Source organism: Sinocyclocheilus rhinocerous, unplaced genomic scaffold, assembly GCF_001515625.1.
Source record: "Sinocyclocheilus rhinocerous isolate Xijiao unplaced genomic scaffold, SAMN03320098_v1.1 scaffold1427, whole genome shotgun sequence".
Taxonomy (NCBI): Eukaryota; Metazoa; Chordata; class Actinopteri; order Cypriniformes; family Cyprinidae; genus Sinocyclocheilus; species Sinocyclocheilus rhinocerous.
The window spans coordinates 392,288-413,271 of record NW_015632469.1 but is presented as its reverse complement, the minus strand read 5'-3'; the positions used below and the strand labels follow the sequence as shown (position 1 = coordinate 413,271).

General features: G+C 36.7%; 3 protein-coding genes across 3 annotated transcripts in view; all 3 read right to left on the bottom strand.

Annotated features, from left to right (window-relative positions):
* The window catches only part of fnip1 (folliculin interacting protein 1), a 36,322-nt gene extending 26,958 nt beyond the window's left edge, over nucleotides 1–9,364 (bottom strand). The window contains exon 1 of the mRNA XM_016555418.1: nucleotides 9,161–9,364. Coding sequence (XP_016410904.1) covers nucleotides 9,161–9,249 — 89 coding nt within the window. The 5' untranslated portion in view covers nucleotides 9,250–9,364. The remainder of the gene's footprint in view (nucleotides 1–9,160) is intronic.
* A 611-nt stretch (nucleotides 9,365–9,975) lies between these two features.
* LOC107742452 (uncharacterized) lies at nucleotides 9,976–12,572 on the bottom strand. The gene is given in 9 exon segments (XM_074560192.1): nucleotides 9,976–9,990; nucleotides 10,080–10,352; nucleotides 10,542–10,618; nucleotides 10,723–10,775; nucleotides 11,544–11,595; nucleotides 11,694–11,714; nucleotides 11,717–11,818; nucleotides 12,229–12,351; nucleotides 12,569–12,572. Coding segments are annotated over 9 exon segments (720 nt in total).
* A 181-nt stretch (nucleotides 12,573–12,753) lies between these two features.
* LOC107742435 (heat shock 70 kDa protein 4) overlaps nucleotides 12,754–20,984 on the bottom strand; it is an 18,903-nt gene continuing 10,672 nt past the window's right edge. Inside the window, 9 exon segments of the mRNA XM_016555390.1 lie at nucleotides 12,754–13,133; nucleotides 14,682–14,843; nucleotides 14,937–15,056; nucleotides 15,138–15,383; nucleotides 15,498–15,650; nucleotides 17,498–17,590; nucleotides 18,258–18,439; nucleotides 19,460–19,593; nucleotides 19,676–19,782. Coding sequence (XP_016410876.1) covers nucleotides 12,936–13,133; nucleotides 14,682–14,843; nucleotides 14,937–15,056; nucleotides 15,138–15,383; nucleotides 15,498–15,650; nucleotides 17,498–17,590; nucleotides 18,258–18,439; nucleotides 19,460–19,593; nucleotides 19,676–19,782 — 1,395 coding nt within the window. The 3' untranslated portion in view covers nucleotides 12,754–12,935.

Genomic DNA, 20,984 nt, shown 5'->3' with positions numbered 1-20,984 from the left:
TTGGAAGGACATGAGGGTGAGAAATTAATGACAGAATTTTCATTTTTGGGTGAACTATCCCTTTAACTACAAGCTTCCTCAGCCATCAGAAGCAGGAATGGCATGGGCACGAGTTATTTGTGTGCTCTGCGTCAAGGCAGGTGAAAAAAGGCCCAGAGCGCGCGGCTGTTTACTCGTCACATTCCTGACAACTGGACTCATTCGCCATCCAGACACGAAGCACATCATCCGCTTTATCAGGAATCGAGACAAACAAGCTCTGCACAAAGACAACATGACACACAACCATCCCCTACAAAACATGAAAACTCAATCACAACCCAACTCTCTACGCACATTTTTTTGTTTACTCGCCAGACTGATATACTATTTTACACACACACGTTTACTTAGCTATCTAAATGGGGACATTACATAGACTTCGATTGTTTTTATATACAGATAGTTATACACTTTTTAACCTAAACCCACCCCTACCCCTAACCCTACCCCTCACAGAAAACTTTCTGCATTTTTACAATTTCAAAAGTAAAAAGAAACGGTTTACTTTATTTTCTATAACAGTTTTACAAATGAGGACATCCACAAATTGAGGTTTTTGCCGATTTTGTCAGGTTTTGCTCACTTTTGGGTACAAATTTGTCCCCAAAATATGGTTAAGTAGGTACACACACACACACACACATATATGATTCCACCCAATCAGCTTATCTTTGTAAAATGGAACAGCTTCTTAAATAACTGAATGTGCACTCTTAACTTCAGCCAATCAAGCATTATATTATGATATTATGATAATTAAGCACTATTTAATGATAGAACTAGTGATTAGAACTAAAACTTGGTAACCATGAATGAATGCATATTTGTCATTTTAACTGAACTTAGGACTGATGGTGGTGTTTAAGATATTGTTGGTAATAGGTAATAGTAATTATTATTAAAAGATACTACTACTACTACTACACTGTTATCTGCTGGGTTCATGAATATTGATCACGTTGTCAGCGTTCGCTCGAACTGATTTGCTGAAATCAAAACAGGGACGGTAATAGATGAGCGACAGCCAACGAGAGTTGTTCGCGCATTAACTCCGCCCACTGCCGAGAAGCCGGCATATTTTCTGCTTGTTCTTAAAAGCTGAATAATTCTAAATGAACCCTGTTATTTTGACAGGAAAGCGCTCAGTCAGCGTGTTTATCGAGTGAAAATCTGTGTTGAATGCCTCTCACACACATACTGGCGTGTAAAATCTAAGAATTTATTAGCCAATGGCTAATGTTAGACATTATTTAGTCGCCCAGAGTAAGATTTAGTCGCATATGCGAGTGATTTACTTAAAATGTAGAGGATTGCAACCATAAACCTCACAGCTGATCTGAAGAAAACTCACTTTCCTTTCATCCCATTCCTAGTCTTAAACTATGATAAAACGAGCCAATGCCGATAACAGATATCACACATGTAAATAATACACCTACAGCATTGTTGCAAAACTTTTTATTTTACATTACTAAAATAATTGTTAAATCTGTTATAAGACCTCATGATATTGTTCTTTAATCCTACAGTTCTACATTTTTCCTCAAATAAATAAATTATTAAAACAATATGAATAGAGTGAAAACTGTACACGACCCTGTTTCAGTAATTTAAATAATACCAGTAGCTAATAAATTTTCTCAGACTAGTTAGCTTGGAGTAATTATACACACAGTACTGTGAATAAGATATAATAATACCAGAGTAGGATTTACCACAAAGTACTGTTCTCTCGCAGAAAAGTTCTGATGCACACAAAAACCATCATTCAACACTGATTAGTAGTAAATTAATGGTTGATCAGCAGCTGATATTTAGCATTTTATCGGTCGATAAGTGTTGGAGGTAGGACTTTTATTTTTGCCCATATAAACAGGAGTATTCTCTGTCTTTATTTGTTTATTGTCTGCGTTTAAAATATCTGTCCAAAATTAGCCTTAACATGTTAAACATTTTATCGGTCAGTACGTTTTTTTTCTGTTTGGTCATTAAGTGTTGGAGGCAGGACTTTTATTTTGTCCAGATGAACAGGGGTATTCTCTGTCTTTATTCGTTTATGGTCTTTGTTTAACATTTTATCGGTCAACATGTTTTTCTGTCTGGCCATTAAGGTGTTTTATTTTGTCAATGCATGGACTTTTATTTTATCAAGATGAACAAGATTATTCTGTCTTTACTCATTTATGGTCTTTAATTAACATTTCTGTCCAAAATTATTAGAAATGTTAAACAAAGTAAATGACATGACAAGTATTATAGATTTTTATGTGCGATAATACTTTCTCATATACTGTCGACGTTAAGCAAACATTTAGACCATCTGAATAAGTCTTTGAATATGCAATAATTATTTACAGAAATGTCAAACATTTTGGTAATTGTTAAAGAAATGCAAAAAGGATGCAAACAGGAGAATTCAGCTATTACTGCACATGCATGAATGACTTATATATTATGTGTGTGTGTGTGTGTGTGTGTGTGTGTGTGTGTGTGTATGTGCCATCAGCCACCCTCTCAATCAGAATCAGGCATTAAAAAAAACAAAGCTGAATTTAAAATTAGTAATTACTAAAAATGCTATTTTTACAGTAATGAGAATTATAATAGGTAACTGATATTTTCAGGGGGAGACAGGTGACATAGGTGACAAGACCTAGACTATTATATTCACTGTGATCCTGTATGCTCTGCTACAGAATGAGAACGAGTCCTTAAGCTGTTGACCGCAATCTGCAGGACGTTACATAAGACCAGATCATCATTACAGCTCACAGCGAGGAGGATTAATTCCTACAGCAAAACCTCTCACTCACAAGGCAACACAAACGCCGTCACGCTGTTTCTACAGCAGCCACACGCAATGCCTGCTAAGCCACAGACAAGCAGAAAGCAAGCGGTCGTCAGGTACCTGGGCATCAGAGCGTTTGTACCCGTGCGCTTTCCCATCCTCCCCAGCCCGCGGCTCGCTCGTCCTCAGCACATAGCGCTGCTAAGAATAGCAATGAACTAAATTCACAAAACAACATGAGACTGTCAGGTGATCTCCAGGCCGAGCTGGACAGCGCCAGACAAAGACATGCGGACGCGCCGCTGGAAACTGAAGACAGTGTGATGTGGGCATAGAGAGGCTAGCGCGTCCCCTCCGGACTCCTGCGAGCGGAGGTCAGCGTCTGATCATGATGGGGGCGAGCGGCTGTTACATAAAGAAAGCATCCAGATGGTGACGCACTTCCTGTCCACTAGCTGGGGTCGTTTTTGAATGCATGCGGTGGGAATGTTTCCAGGCTGCATTCCTGTCAGCTCGCTCAAGCAGAGCCTACGGGAGTCCAGCGAGGACAATAATAGCTCAGGCTCAGTATCTGGTCTGTGAAGGAGTGCAGCTGCTGGTCTACGGCACATCAACTCACAGCATCCGTCACTAAAGCACTAAACAACACACACACTTCATTTTCTGCAGTGATCGAATCCATCGAAAGAGAAGTATTAGTCAAGCGCAAAATTAAGATGGACACCACATTTAGCTCATAAGTAGGGACGTAACGATTCACTCAACACACAATGCGATATGATTCACGATACGATTTTCTCACGACTTTTAACAAAATGAGATTTGAGACAAATTATAAATTAAAAGGTGTCCTTTTATTATTTCTCAGACAAAATGATGCACATTTCTTTGTGAAATTGAAATGTCAAATAACAAAACTAATTTAAAATTGCAAAACAAAATCACAAATCAAATAAATAACACAAATGAAATCTCTTCTTATGAACAAACTAAGGCTTTGCCTGTGCTCTTACCATTTAAAATTAAAGGCAACAACTGCATTTTACTCTGCATTAGCAGTTTCTGATTTAAATTTGATTGTGTAATTTCGAAGTCTAACCTAAGGCCTGACCTTAGTTTTGTGAAACTATACTACATAAAACATCTGAATGAAACAAAAACAGCAGACGGGCTGAATGAAAATGCAAATTTACTCTCTGACAGCAGGTGGCGCTTATGGAACAGCAGCGACACAGCGATTTCTTCGTTAACGCTGTAAACATAGCTATAAACACTACTTTAATATGCATTATACAGAGACAAGATGAAAATAAAATACCATCCAAACTTTTCTGAAGACAGTCAGTTCCCTCTCAGATAAATCCCCACAGCCAGTTGTATCACAATTCGTTTTAACATCTCAACCGACTTCAATCGTTACATATTTCTAACGATTTTAACTGGCTTGTGGTGCATCAGTGCATCCTTTCTCACAAGATGTAACTAGGGCTGAAACGATTGGTCAACATTAAAATTGTCGACAAAAAAAAAATTGTCTACAAATATTTTTGTTGTCGAATAGTCGTTTGATCTACTTTGACCTAATTTAAGGGCCTGCAATAACGCAGTTTGGCCAGTGTGGCGCTGTAGCGGAAGACTGTAATTCAGCACTCCCAGATGCAATTCAAGAGAAGAATACACACAGCGCTTAAGAGTCAAGAGTGTAAACGCAGCCGTGTATGTGCTGCACGCTTTCCTCTCAATAACAAAATAAACATACAACAAAAATGACAGCGGTAAGAAAACAGCAGTTAAGAAAGCATCTGAACATAGCGATGTGGATTTATTTGCATGAGCTCTGCAAATTGGCACTCTAGTCGCGTTACGTTTATTTATATAGGCCTAGTACTTTATACAAGAGATTGATTTAAAGCTAGCGGCTTTATAGTATTAAACGTGAAAAAACAGTGTCAGTGACGCTTTCAATCGGTTGTAGAATTACAACTTGATTTTCTGTTATAAATCAGCTATCCATTGTGGAGCAAACTTATGATAAAATCTGTTTATAAGTGAATGCAAAAATAAATAAACAAACAAAAATGTTTGAAAAGCTGAAGTGCTTACCTTGTTTTATTCATTAGTTAGAATATGTCTAACTCCGTATTTTCACTAATTGTAAAAGCTGAATAATAGAACAAATCATACTGATTATCCTATCTGTGAAATAATCGACGATTAGTCAATGAATCGTAACAATTGTTAGATTAATCTATTATCAAAATAATCGTTTGTTGCAGCCCTAGATGCAACTAACGATAATTTTTCACTAAAATATACTTTCAGCCACAGGATAATTTTGCAGATGAATTCATATGTTCGTCAGTCTGCACTAAACCACAACACAACAACAGCCAAAAAAAGATGTTTAAGACAAAATACTTTGGAGTGAGAGCATTGAGATTTCACTGGGAACACAATCATTCTAACACAGCTCCCTTGTGGGTTGTTTAAAAAGCCCCTCATGTAGTCATGTCTGACTGTGCAAGAACCGGCTCTAGTACTGAACTCTCACTGTCCTACGAGTCCTGACCGGCACAACATACAACACCACAGTCACATGACATACAGTAAAAGAATGACATCAATGAAGCACATCATCATGAATCACTCACCGAGTTATCGTCTCATCTCAAACTCTCGCTACCTGTCATGAGCACACAGAAACAGACGCTTGAGGACAGCAGCAATCCTTTAGTCACAAGAGGCTGAGTGCACGTCAAATACACAAACCTAGAGCCTCATGATTTCAGCGGAATTGTGCAATTTTGGCAAAATTTGGATGAATAAATCATAAGTAGGGCTGTTCACAATATGGTCTATTGTCTGTGAATATTGAAGCACAGACAGACTGCTGTAAATGTGAAGTCTGTATGTTGTGCGTGTCTCAGTTTGCTCTACTACACATCCTTAAGCTTGTGTGATGCTCGTCTGGATCTCAAAAGGGCCCTATGATTTCTGCAATGCAGTCTCACTAAATGAGGACATAAATACATGAACAACATCTCCAGAACTGCTCTGAGAGTCATTTCAAGACCATTTGACCGTTTCATTTGAGAAAAGCTACATACACACACAAACAAAACTCTCAAGGCAACTCGTCAGAATAAAAGTTAGGTTTAACTTGAAGAAATTGTGACAGAATATTACTACTACTTCTGTTAAAACTTTATTTTTAAGGAATAGTCACACCGATTTTCTTCCATGCTTTAATTGTAACAGTAAACCTCTGTTTAGACAAATTAGTTTGTTTAATATTCATTTGACTTAAAAATTAAATTGTTTTATGCCATCATTTGATTACCAGAAAAATTTGAGTGCATTACTCAGAATTTCTGTTGAAAGAATAAATAATTAAATAAAAGGTTTTGATTATTAAAATGGAATCCAGAAAAATTAAAATTGAAAACACAGAATTTGGTTAAAAATGTAATTAAATTAAACAGAATTTAGGAAAAATAAAATGTATTTCATACGGCTCTAAAAATGCATTACTATTTTACATTTTATTAAAAATGTTTTTTTTAAATATCAACATTTGTTGTTTTAATTTTAACATTAGATAAATCAATTAACTGATTAAAAAAAAAAAATTTGCTGATTAATTGCTGCAGTTGTTACAGTTGCATGAAACATTAGGCCTATATTTGTTTCCAAAAGCGGGTCTGGGTCTGGGTCTGGCTGAAGGTAATCATGTGTATTTTGTGCTGGCAGAGCACACAAAAGCTTTCGGGCTCAATCAAGAACGATCTGTCCTGCCAAAGAACCAGAAATGTGAGCAGCCCTTTGGTTCTTCTGAGCGGGGTCACCCATGTAGCTGCCCTCTCTGCTATCTTATGTACTACGGGCTCTTTACGCACGACGTTGTGTGTCTAGCTCTTCACAACAACATTTAAAGAAACAGGCCAACAAGACCACAGAGAATATCATTTCACCAAGTTTAATCTAATTACGGTTTCACATATTAACTGAATGAATTGCTCATATTCATCTGGATGCGTTCCTGGGAAGATTCTGCCTGTAGCGACCTCAAATGAAAACGGGAGACAAACATAAACACATACGAGGAGAGAGTGGTGTGGAGAAGACATAATACAGGATGAGAGGTCATAAGGTCACACGGCACACGCTCAAATACAGCTGCTGTCCTGAATCCTGATCTCACAGCATTCAATCACTTGTGCTGAGATAACATCAACATGTTCAACACTAGTTAATCATAAAACAACACTCAACTTACACCATACAGTAGTGTACATATTTTTAAAGGTTGGTCATATATTGGGCTTTTTAACAGCCTATGCGGATATCAATATAGTTCAAGATTGTGGCTGAGTGCCAGTTGATTGACAGCACATGAGATATACACTTTCTAAATCAGCACAAATATTTGACGTTTCCATTATCAAGTTAACTGATATATATTAGACACTAAAAATGTTATTTGTCCAATGGTGAGGATTGAGGAACCCATCGAACACGTGCATGTCAACCCAACAATGTCTATTACACCCTCCTTTACCTTGTTTCGTCATGATTTTGTACTTAAAATAGAAAGACTGAAAAAAAACTTGTGCTTTGTCAAAGTAGTCACCATTTAACGCTATCCTGATTTACAATTGTGTTCATCAGTTCTTCCATTTTAAATTGTTCTCTTTTAGTTTTATTTCCATGTTAGTAAGTGTCTAACGATGTTTATATGTTCCCTGTCTCGCAATAATAAAAAATGTCTACCACTGCGGTTCTCAAACAGGGGTCCGGGAACTGCTAGAGGCCACAAGATGGCTTAAAATGATTGAAAATAAGACAAAACAAGGTTTCAAATAAGCTAAAAATCAAGATGTAAGCAGAAATCATATTTCTTATTTTAATTCAATCCCTTATCAACTACCATTTTTATTTAATTCATTTACTGAATTTAATCAAATTTAATTCATTTCTATTCAAGGACAACCTGGATACACTGTATGTGGAAATTTTTAAAAGTGTGATTTCTAGATGCAGAAAGGTCATGGAAATTGATACAAACAGTAGTTTCATTTTTTTTTATATGACAAATATCATATCCTATATTTTATCAAGCACAAATGACTATTTGTGAGTAAAATAACCATTTAAAAAAAAATACAAACTGAATATCATATTCTATAATATTTTATTAAGTAGACATGGCTAGCCTATTAGTGAGTAAAATAATCATTTAAAAAAAATAAAAGACAAACTGGATATCATATTCTGTACTATTTTGTCAAGTAGAAATGGCTACTTGTGAGTAAAATAATAAAAAAATACCAACAACAAAAATCATGTATATTAATTGGTAATTAAAGTCTAAACCATGCAAAACATTCAGTTATTGTAATGATGGAATTTAATAATTTCACTGAATAGACTTTCCATGTTGCCATTTCTAATTTCCACGAATAAAAAGTCTGAAAATAAGCAGTTTTGTTTTTATAAGCAGAAGTATCAGAAATACCCAGTAGCCTTGGAATCCCCCATTACTTCAGGATCCTTTAAATCCCAATCTTATTTCCAAATGCTTAAAATCTAACACTCCAAATAAGCTAAAGATGAACGATCCAAAAAATATGATAATATCAGTGTGCAACAGAAATGAATACAACGCCAAATGCAAATATCAGTGCTTTACTCTGATTCCTGCATCATTCTGATGGGAAGAAGGCTGTCGTGATGGATATTCTGTGCATCTGCATGCTGCACTGACACAGACCCGCGTCCCTATGTGATCTCAGGCAAATGATCTGAATGCGTGAATGCACGGACAGCACGAGGTCACGTGCCAGTCTCGCGGCTTATCACGCAAACACGAGCTGCTTTTATCATCACCAACACAAAATTATGAGTACATTTAGCGAAAACGCCGCCAATAGTGCAGCGGACTATGGACTTGGTGAAGTTACACAGCATCGCTAACGTTAGTTCTGCATTTAATGATCACTCGGCAGGCGCACAGAAAAGCCGAGGACTGACAGGAAATAAAATAAGTGCACTGAAAGGCTGTGTGGAATAAATCATACGTTTAGAGAAAGACTCGTCAGATCCGGTGACATAAACCAACAAACGGTCGCCAGACTGCGCTAACTAACGTTAGTTAAACATTCAGGCTACACATGGAGATAACCTTACGTAACCATAAACAAACACGACTCTAGGCTAAATATATTATATATACATATCCACACCAAAATTAATTCAAGTGAATCTGTTATTTTAACGTTACTGCTCTCCGGAAGCTGCAGATGAAAAACTCGACACGTAACTTAACGTTACCTGAAAACCGCGTCCTCCTTGCTGCATTTCGCGGGCGGTGAAAACGCGCTTCTTTTGTTGAAGAGTTTATTAAATAATGTGGGGGCCATAATGGACCCACAGTTTTGAAGGAAAAATCCTCTTTTTGTGTTTAATTCTCGAGCCACACTCGACTCCTGCGGACGTACTCCATTAGTGGGCCAGTCATGTGACTGCCGTTAGTCACACGAGCTGCTTGGCAACGCCACTGTTCTCTGATTGGTCGATTATTCGCTGCTCTCCCCTCCGCTTTCCTGATTGGCTGATATTTTGATTCATAGACCACGTGGCCAGAACGGCTGTGTTGATGTTTTGGGGTTAAATTTAAGACCGTCGCATTTAATCACGGGCATTTTGTTCTTTTTATGCTCGGTGATACACAGAGACATTAAAAGAAAGAGCAATTGCACAATTAAGAATGTTCTGTATTCGCCTTTTTAATATTTATTCTAATATTTTTTTCTAATATGATTTCATTTGTAAAGTTCTCTTTTCATTTAAAGCATGTACAAACCTATTCCACGAGCACCGCATTAAAATCATCCATTAAGTACATATTACATAACCTGATCAGTTTTAACTTCATTTTACATTGGCATATTCCAAGAGTTGTATATTATTCAGCGCTTGTGTTTGTTTAAGAAGTCTCACTCCAGTGCATGGCCATTCAATTCAATTCAAATATTTGTAGAAATGTAAACCAAGCACTAGAAGAAGTGTTGACTGTCCTCTGCTGGTCAGATATGATCCAGGGTTTCTTAACTTGTAAGAAAAGAGATGTTTCGACTGAAGTCCTCTCAGATTGAGATGATCTATAAAGAACAGAAATGCACACAAAAGGAACATGAATTTCATTGAAATTTCAAAAATGTCAATATGTGGAATGAGAAAAGAAAATGACCGGTTTGGCAGGAAACTTAAACAAGAGTGTTTGTCTGAGTCTCTGGGAAAAGGCTTCCCTCTCACGCTCATTCGCAAAGTCAAAAAACTTCCCAGGCCTTGAGGAAACGTCTCGGGATCTCGCTGGCACTCTTCCGCTTGCTTGAACCGGCTTTACTCCAGAGTCCTGCTGGTCTGTCTTACCACGTTTATGGCTTGATACGTTTCGAATGCTCACAATATCGCTGAACGTCACTTTTCTGCATTTTATTGGTTGTTCCTTTTCTGCAAAACACTAAAAAGGGAAGTTTTTCCTCATTATCCTGTTGATGTTATGATGCTATCCAGACTCTATTCACCCCGTGATATCATCAGGAGCATTACTCATTTCTAGCAGAATGCAAGAGGGAAGCACTTAGTCACACAGACATGAATGTGACCATACATAGGCATAATATGAAAGACGTAATACAGTATTAATCACCTTTTTCACAACAGGGGAAAGAACTACAACCCTAGTATTCACAGGCGTTCTCTCATTAGCTGATTTTAACACACATCCTGCAAACAGCGGAAACAGAGCTTTATTTAATAAAAGTAAGTAAGAAAGAAAAAGTAATACCATCTACTGTATTCATAACTTGCATGGAGTGAAACTCGAGTACCTGATGCAATATCTGATGCCAAGGTTTCAGAGGGCACACGTAAAGGAGAGAGGCTGAGAAATATATCATTTTAGTAACATTTTTGTGACGACGTTAAACTAGTATATCAGCACATATTCATGTATACAGTGCTTGTCAACAGTTTGGAAACGTTACGATTTTTAAATGTTTTTACAAGGCTGCATTTAAGTGCTCAAAAACACTAATATTAAAAAAACAGTATTACGATTTTTTGCCAAAAAAAAAGAAAAACAGCTTTCTATAATTTTTTTCAAGCATCATTATTCCAGTCTTCAGAGTGTCACATGATCCTGTTAATAGAAATGAATTACTTTATGCATTTATATTACAAAAGATCCTATTTCAAATAAATGCAGTTTTTTTAACTTCTATTTATCAAATAATATTAATATCAAAATATTAAGCCACAAAAACATTGATGAAAATAAAAAACATTATTAATAACTGAGCACCAATAATAATTAAGTATATTAGAATGATTTCTGAAGGATCATGTGACACTTAATACTGGAGCAATGATGATTTGCATTACAGGAATAAATTACATTTTACAATATTTTCAAATAGAAAATAGTTATTTCAAATGCCAAAAATATTTCATAATATTATGTTTTTTACTGTATTTTTGATCAAATAAATGCAGCCTTGATAAGCATAAGAGATTTCATTAAAACATTTAAAAATAATGTTTCCAAACTTTAGTTTTTTACAGTATGCGTAAAATCTGAATTATCATCTAGTCTTTTTTTTTTCCAGAAGTTTCAAACCCTTCTGTGTATATGTATGCATAAAGGCCTTACCAAATGTGTGACAAAGGAAACGATTTCTCTTCAGCAGGGTTTATTGATAGCTCTGCATAAAGCGTAACACAGCGCTAAAACATTTATGTGAAATGCATCAGCCCTCACTGCATTAATAGCAGTTATGAATGATAAACAGCCATGACTCACCAAGAATGGAGGAGAGGTTTGGGGCTGCTGCAGTGCCAGATCCTGCGCATGGCTGTGATCCAGAAGAGTTGAGTTTTTCACCGTGTTCATCATCCCTTCTTCACCCAGTAACGCTGTCCCCTCGTCTGAGCGGTCATGAGAGGCACACAAACAGCAGATCATGTTCACTGAAAGCACTAGAAAGTCAAATACTATATATAATGATTTGTACTGAAGTGCCACAATTTGGTCTCCCCGCTTTGAATTGTTTTACTTCAATGATAGGTTAGAATGTTGTGCATTTTTTGAATGAAAGATCAAAAGTGCTGATTTATTTTCACAGCCGCCTTTGCTCATATTTAGCAAGGGTGCCAATATTAGTGGAGGGCACTGTATACACACACATACATTATTATATACTCAATATTCAGGAAGAATATCTATGTAGCTCTTTTCTGTTCAGTGACAGTTTACAGGGTCACATCTGTCAAGTGTTCCATGTAAGGAATTACAGCATGTGGGTTTGATACAACAGGTAAACGGCAACAAATGATACCATAATTGTCAGCTCTGCGAAACTCCTCGATGGATGAAAGCGTCGTGTCCGTGTTTGAAGCTGGAGAATCAACATCCAGACATGCCAACAAGAAGCTGGAAACACCACAGGGCATGGTTATACCTGGTTAATAACACAGAACAGGTCTGCATAGGTCTGTTGTTATTAATTTACAGGAATAACAATTTTTTTACAGTGCCTGCTAAAATTTTTTTTTTCAACTTAAATGTGCTTCTTTTGATTTTTATTAGGCTACCTATTATTATTATTATTCTGCCTAAAAACTGATCTTGCAAACTGTAGGCCCAGTATGGCGTTACTTTTGTGCCTTTTGTATCACACATACCGAGCTTGAGAGCAAAACAAATGATATTGTAATTAAAAAAATAAAAGTTTGCAAATAAAAAGTCTTGTTAAGACGATAATAATTGATAACAAAACTCTGAATTTGAATGGCAAGCAAAGATTTTAGACCTGCAAAAAAATGACCGCAGAACAGAGAGCAGAGTGTATGGGTGCAGAAGGAAGGAAGGAAGGAAGGAAGGAAGGAAGATAGATGCCACCGACAGCAAGAGAACTGAACTGGGCAGCCTACTTCCCCAAAATCAATGTTTTCTTTAGTTTTTTATTTTTTCTGAATCCAAACTCGGAAGCATATAAGAGGTGTGAGAGAGACTGGTGCGGACGCAGAAGAGAGCCGAACGAACTTAGTCGATGTCCATTTCGGGAAGCTTGGCCTCTGTGTTTTCTGGGGCGGCTTGGCCCTTCTCTGGGTTGCCCGCTTGGGCCTCTGAACCCTCCTGTCCGTTCACTGGGCCGTTCTGTTCGGCCGGAGTCTCCTCCTTGGGAGGCTCCACTTTGGGCTTGGGTTTGGTGACGACGTGATTGCAAGCAGAATACAGCTCCTGTATAATGATGAAGACACAGTTAGAAGATTCAGTTCTCAAGAGGACATATATGTGACCCTGGACCACAAAACCAGTCTTAAGGGTCAATTTTTCGAAATTGAGATTTATACATCATCTGAAAGCTGAATAAATAAGCTTTCCATTGATGTGTGGTTTGTTAGGATAGGACAATATTTGGCTGAGATACAACTATTTGAAAATCTGGAATCTGAGGGTGCAAAAAAATCTAAATATTGAGAAAATCATCTTTAAAGTTGTCCAAATGAAGTTCTTAGCAATGCATATTATTACTAATCAAAAATTAAGTTTTGATATATTTATGGTAGGAAATTTTCTAAATATCTTTATGAAACATGATCTTTACTCAATATCCTAATGATTTTTGGCATAAAAGAAAAATTGATCATTTTGACCCATACAATGTACTTTTGGCTATTGCTACAAATATACCTGTGCTGCTTATGACTGCTTTTGTGCTCCAGGGTCACATATCTGCTACGGGGTAATAATGAAACGAGTTTTAAAAAGTGGTTTTTCATTATTATTTACAGCAGGATCTGTATTTTCATGGGTTTAAATAAAAGATTTTTGTTTATCAGAGATAATAAAAACAACTTGTGCATCAAAACTGCTAATTTAATTTACAAAAGTTAACAAGTTTGCAACAGTAAATGTTACAGAACGTAACTTTTTTGAAAAGCCAAACGTATCAGTCTCTTAAATTGTGACACGCAATGAAATTAACTTCATTCTGTAAAGTAAGTGTAATGAACTACACAAAAAATCATTTCAAACATCTCCGGCATGTTTTATAACACCCAAAAATCAAGCATATGTTCTCACCCCTTACACACATTATCATGTCCGTCAAAAACGTATGCTGACTGTCAGTTGGAATATTAGAACTAAAACCATCAACATAACACTCACAGGCATCAGCCACTTCACTGAACACCTGCCGCTGGCTAAGAAATAAATCATTATGCTCTTAAATCCACAGATTTGAATATCATGACATTGATGTCTGTCAAAAAAATAACGTGCACTGCACAATACACGGTAGTATTTACGAGTAGCAGAGGTCCAGGGAATATATGCATTTCCTGGAGAACCCACATTACATTATCGCTTTCTGAGAATGAGGAGAAAATAGCAGCTTCAACATGCTGTCTGTCAGAGACCGTAACATTGTAACATACATAATACACAACGATTTACATGTGGTGTTCTATGATTCTGACGTTCCTAATTTGAATATTTTCAGTATTTTTTTTCTTCATTATTTTGGCAATAGATTAACTATTAAATGAATGATTTTAAGATTAAGTCGTCCCTGTAGTCGTCTAATTTGACTCTCATATGCGGTCCCACAGGTCCTGGAACTTGACAGGTGATTTTTATAAAATGTAGTTTGATCAGTATCTCCTCAAAGTTTGATCAAATTACTTAATTTTACAAAAAAAAAGAAATTTTTACATTATATTTAACTAGCCCTTAGCAGATTTTGAGCCATACGGATAATCAAAATACTGGTGAGGTTTGTACCTTTGTTTTGGCCTGAATCTCTTGGGCTTTAACCACAGGGTCCTGACTGAGACTCTGTTTGCTCTGCAGATTCATTTTGTTGTTCATCCAGGTCATGGTTTCATTCACCTGCTTCTCCACCTTCATCACCTCCAGCTCATCCAAATGATCATACAGCTCATCCTGAGTTAAGAGATAACAGAAGTGAGATTCATCCAATCTGTAATGTATAAAACGCTATATAAATAAATGTGCCTTGACTTAATGAGTGACTACCTTGGCCTTATAAGCCTCGACGACCTTCATGTACTGCTGGATTTGCCTTCCGAGCTCATCCAAAGCTTTTGGCCGCTCCTCTGCCTCCATGAGTCGGTTTTGAATCGGCTCTCCCAGTTTCTAGGAGCAACTTTTTAATGTCATTCTTTTTAATGGGCAACACTTTCAAATTTCAACAAATCAGTAACACATCTCATCTACCTTCAACTCAGCCAGTTTATCGATGTACACTTGCTTCTGCTGGTCCTCTCCTTCTTCATACAACCAGTTTTCAGTGTCCTCCAGTTTCAAGGAGAAAGAATCTCGGTCCTGCATCGAAAGACATTGCTTAATAAAAACCATCGCTTAGAAGCATAGCTATCTTTATGAATGAAAGCAAATAGGGGGCGTGTTAGAACGAGCCGTTTTAGGGGGGCGTGGCAGAGTCTTAACTTTGATAAAGAATATCTCTTTGGTTTTGCAACTTCAGGGATCTTATCTATGCACAATCAGCTTGATTGCTCAAAAAACTTGAAATCGCATCATATGACCCCTTTAAGTGCTTTGCACTCTGCGATGTACCTCATTCTCCACGAGCAGATTGAGCGTTTCACTGGCCAGCTGCCAGTGCAGGCTGTTCTCGATGGGCAGATCCACCGTCTTTGTCTTCACTTTGGCTTTCTTGGCTTGTGGAGGTTCATTCTTCTTCTCCTCCTGTTTGTTGTCTTCTGAAGCCTAAAAGTCATTATAGTCACAGTGAATTTCTCATTTTCCATTGCAAACATTAGGTATTGTAGAGCAGTGGTGGGTTTCAAGGGGATAAAATGCTCCCATATCTTTGTTATTGATGTCAAATTGTGTCCAATCCAACTATGTTTTACCATTAAACAGGTGAAGTGATGCAGTAATCCAATGCACAATATGTCTGTTTAATCAATCGCATGACTCTTCTTATACTGTATATTTTGGACCTATGTAGTTCACTTTTGGTACCGTGTTTGGTTGCCAATACAAAATTCAGGTTTTCTATAACATAAGCATGGTATAATATTCACGTGAGGGTAGGGGTGTGCGATATTGACAAAAAATTATATCTCGATATTTTCTGGGATTTTATCGATAACGATAATTAGACGATATTTTGCTGAGTGTGTTATTGTGCTGGTACCTTAAGGACTGCCGTGGACGAATCATTTAAATGGTTGATTCATTCAGGAACGAAACACCGTCATGTTGCTCAGAGACACAAAACAGCGCTGTGTCTGTATTCGGAATGATTTTTGTTGGCGAAATAGAGCAAAAATAAGCAATATGGTGTCTAAAACGTAAGTCTCTTAATTAACTTGTTGTTTATTGAATTCAATGTCACATTTGTAATCATTTTTTGCATTTTATGGGCATTTTTACCCTTATAAAGCCATTTTTTCTGAAAGTGTCCATTATCGTTTGAGTCAAATTCTTACATTTAATCAGGGAATTAGAATAATAAGACATTTGGGCTGTTACCAAGCAAATTAAATCAACACAGAAGCTGCATCTGAAGTGGCATTTAGATGTATTTACACACATGTATTTTGTTTAATGCAAGACATGAATGCATTTAACCTTCTATTACAAATGCATAAATAATGTTTTGATATATTAAACATAAAACGTTGAATACTGATATTTGAAATGATTTAAAACATGAAAAAAAATCACAAAAGAAAAGAAAGAAAAAGCCGAAATTTGAAATTAAAACCGCCAGTAGGTGGCAGCAAATCACTGTTAATAAGTGAGTCATTGCGATTGAACCGAATCATTTAAACGTTTGATTCATTCAAGAACGAAACACCGTCATGTTGCTCAGAGACACAAAACAGTGCTGTGGCTGTATTCGGAATTATTTTTGTTGGCGAAATAGAGCAAAAACAAGCAATATGGTGTCTAAAACGTAAGTCTCTTAATTAACTTATTGTTTATTGAATTCAATGTCACATTTGTAATCATGGTAATTTTTGGAGAAAAACGGCACTCTTCGTGTGAAATTGAATAACTATATGAAGTGGTATAAATATATAAATTTTCTGCCATCATGTCTTGAATTTGTGATCATTCTAAATGCATTTTAATAGACTGAATCATGCAGTGAAAGAAAACACACAATGCGCACACGCACTAGTCTAGACTTCACGTAATGTATGCGTGCGCTCTGTAGGGATGTTTTGAATGGTTTTTGCAAAATACTCGATAATGTCAAATCGCACATCGTTAAAACAACAATTACGATATTATCGCAGACGATATATATCGCACACCCCTATGTGAAGGCACATATAAGCTGTAAAATGCTTTTTAAAAATTGCATTTTTGATTTTATGTCCCTTTTTTTCCTTTCTCTATTTCTTTTACATTGTTTTGATATTTCATGTGACAATAAAATAAAAAATAATAAAAGCATCAGTCTGTCAATAGGAATGAACCTTGGCTATTTTTAGATGCACAACAAGCAGGCTGCAATTGGAAATGCATGCTTTTAAATACATTCGTATTTTGTTGAAATGTTGTATATCTGGTGTTGGTGTGCAAGTGTATTCACACACCTCCATGTCTTCAGTGTCTGATTTCTTGTCTGCATGTTCTTTCTGATCATCACCTTGAGCCTTCTGTACTTCTTGATCCACTTGCATCTTGTTCTTGAAGGAGCAAATATAATCAATGTTCACAGGGTCTTGTAAATGACTATGGTCACAAACACACTCAAAACGTATCGTTTAGCATGTGTACGGAACAAAAAGTGGCTCCTACTAACCCAAACTCTCAATCATTTTGAATGGTTTTAGAAACGTTTGTTTTTGCATCTCACAAGTGTAAATGTATGGAAGCTTATTTCCACCACAGAATAAAAAGCTAATCAAAACGGCAATTGCGACTTTTTAGGCTCACAATTCTGACCTTTTCCCCGTCACACTTCTGAAAGTCAGAATTGTGATTTTAGTATTTGCAACTGCAAGATATAAATTTGCAATTTTGAGGAAAGAAATCTAAATTGTGAGAGAAATTTGCAATCACCGTTTCTGATATATTTTTATTCTGTAGCAAAAATAAGCTTCCATATACACTTTCGCTATTCAGTATTCATTTCAGAAGTGACTCCTGTATTCTGTACACACACACAGAACGACAGTAAAGGGATTCACTTCCACATTAAAATGTATAATAATGCTCACAAAACAAGTAAAATCTCGTTTTTAGAGCTAATGCTTCATAAAAGATTTTTTTTTTTTCCTTAAACCAACTGCTCTGTGCCCAATGGATCCCCTGATGTCATGGGATATACAAAACCATTAGGAGTGACTTTACCTCATCCTCTTTGGCTGGAGTGTCTGTCTCCATGGGTTCCTCTCCCTCTGCAGACTTCACAACCTCCACCAGGGAGGCGCTGGACACACTGAAGACCCCGTGCACATTCACACGAACCTTCACCTTCACCTTGGAGCTCTCGCCGGATGGCTGAGGCACCACCTTCTGGATGTTAAACTGGCCTGTGGACAGACAAAAATAGTCAAAAGGGTTGCACAATTAATCATAATCATGATTTCTGCTTTTCTCGATTAAGCATAATCGCCTGTGAAACTGGCTTGCTGGTTTAATTTTCATTTGACATTTCCATTATCTTGCATTGGTATTGAGCCTCTACAAGCTTTCTTTCTACAAGATGAAACCCTCAAAAATGTATCCAGTTTCTTAGAAGGATACTTTTTCTGCCCAGCGTTTTACTAAATCTTCCCAACCTGGCAACCATGCTGAAAATAGTGACAAACAAGTATGTTATGGAGAGTGAAAAATTTAAGGGGGTCTGAATACTTTCTGTACCCACTGTATATATATATATATATGGAGTTTAGCGATCTCTACTGTGATTCGTTCACAGGGTGCTGTTTGCTGAGACTAAATCTGTGAGCAAACCTTCTCAGTGATAAACCGTATTAAATCCAAACATGAATCTCAACTATATTGTTCGTGACTGTGGTTGCTGAATCAATGCACTTCTGCAAACTTTTCGTTGCTTTAATAAATAGTCATTAAACAAAAGCAAAAAAAAAAAAGTATAAATATATGTGTGACGCGAATGTCAGTGATATATGTACATATATATATACATACATACATACACACACACACACACACACACACACATATACATATATAGACACGCATACATTTTTTTTTAAAGTACACTTTAACAATTCACGTCAAATTTGATTTATAAGAGCAGAGCTGTCATGTGAATGAAGTTCGGTGTAACTTTAAGCCACACCACAATAAAATGCACATCTCATCTGTGTGTAGCACTCTATACCACAGTCCTGTTACGCATGTACAAGTGCACATGCTGTAAAATAAAATGCAACCCATTTGTTTGTTTTCACACTTTATTAGAGTAAAACATTCAGACTCTGAATATTATTTGTTTGTTTGTGGACATGTGTAGACTAATACTTAATGAAGTAGTCCTGTGCTAAATTCCAATTAAGCAAAGCAAAGAAGCATTCCCAACATACCCATGGTAGGATCAGGATACGGCAGCTCTTTGGGATTGTTGTAGTAGGCCTCCAAAGAGAAAGGCTCCCTCCGGTAGAAAGTCAACACTTTAGAGAAGGGTGCGGCATGGTTCTTCGGGAAAACTTCACAATCACTGCAGAGCAAGACAATTATGTGACTATTGAAAGAGTGAACTAAGAGAGTTAATCATGACACACAGAGAACCAAGAACGCACCTGATGCCTTCGTCAGCCGCTGAGGTCCACTTCAGAGAGATGGGGTAGGGAACCACTTCTGTAATGGAGAACTCACGCACTTTGAAGGCGGGCGACAGGATTGCACACTGAGGAACAATAAAGACTTGTTTACAACACTAAGAAACACTGTAGGCTGTTATTATGAGAAGCAGCAGAAAAATGAGCTCTGTATGCAAAGCAATATGAAAAAACTGGTGGCACAAATTATCACAGGAAGTCATTATCACAATTCTGTGGTTACAGAATCACACACTTGGTTAGATGATTAGGGCCCTATGAAATCAGTTTTATTTTTTTTTTATCAAAATTCTGTTTTTTTTGTTTGTTTGTTTTTTCATTTTGATTTTTCTGGATTCCGTCACATAATTAACAGGGAAAATATGTTTCCATTAAAATAAGTTACTTTATCATGAAATAACATAATAGGTATTTTTAAATAAAAAAAAAACATTCATAAACTATTTGGAATTTAAGGAGCAATAAAAAAAAAAACAACAACTAAGAAACAACATTTATTTATTATGACTGATTTTATTTGGCAAGAATTCAAATTATATAATATAGTAAAATATTCAATTCAACTGCTATACATTACTATCTTTAAATTAAAGGGGTCATATGATGTTGCTAAAAAGAACATTATTTTGTGTAATGTTTTTGGTGTAATGCAATGCGTTTACGCGGTTTAAGGTCCAATAAACATTATTTTCCACATACTGTACATTATTGTTGCTCCTCTCTGCCCCGCCTTTCTGAATCACGTCGATTTTTACAAAGCTCATCGTTCTGAAAAGCGAGGTGTGCTCTGATTGGCCAGCTATCCAGTGCGTTGTGATTGGCCGAATACCTCAAGCATGTGGCGGAAATGTTACGCCTCTTACAATATTTGGAAACGCACAGCGTTTCCACGACATGGCAGTAGCGGCAACAATACTACAGCGAGAATAAAAGTTACGCCTTCTTTCTTTGCATAAACATTTGGGCGGTGTTATGCAAATCTTCCCACACAGTGAAGTAGATGTGTGGGGGGCGTGTTTGAATGAGGCGTTTTAGGAAGGCATGGGCGAGTCTTAACTTTTAGAAAGAATATCTCTTTGGGTTTGAGACTTTAATCTTTGCGACTTTATGGATCTCATATGTGACTCTGGAGCACAAAAGCAGTCATAAGTAGCACAGGTATATTTGTAGCAATAGCCAACAATACATTGTATGTATGATCGATTTTTTCTTTTATGCCAAAAATCATTAGGATATTAAGTAAAGATCATGTTCCATGAAGATATTTTGT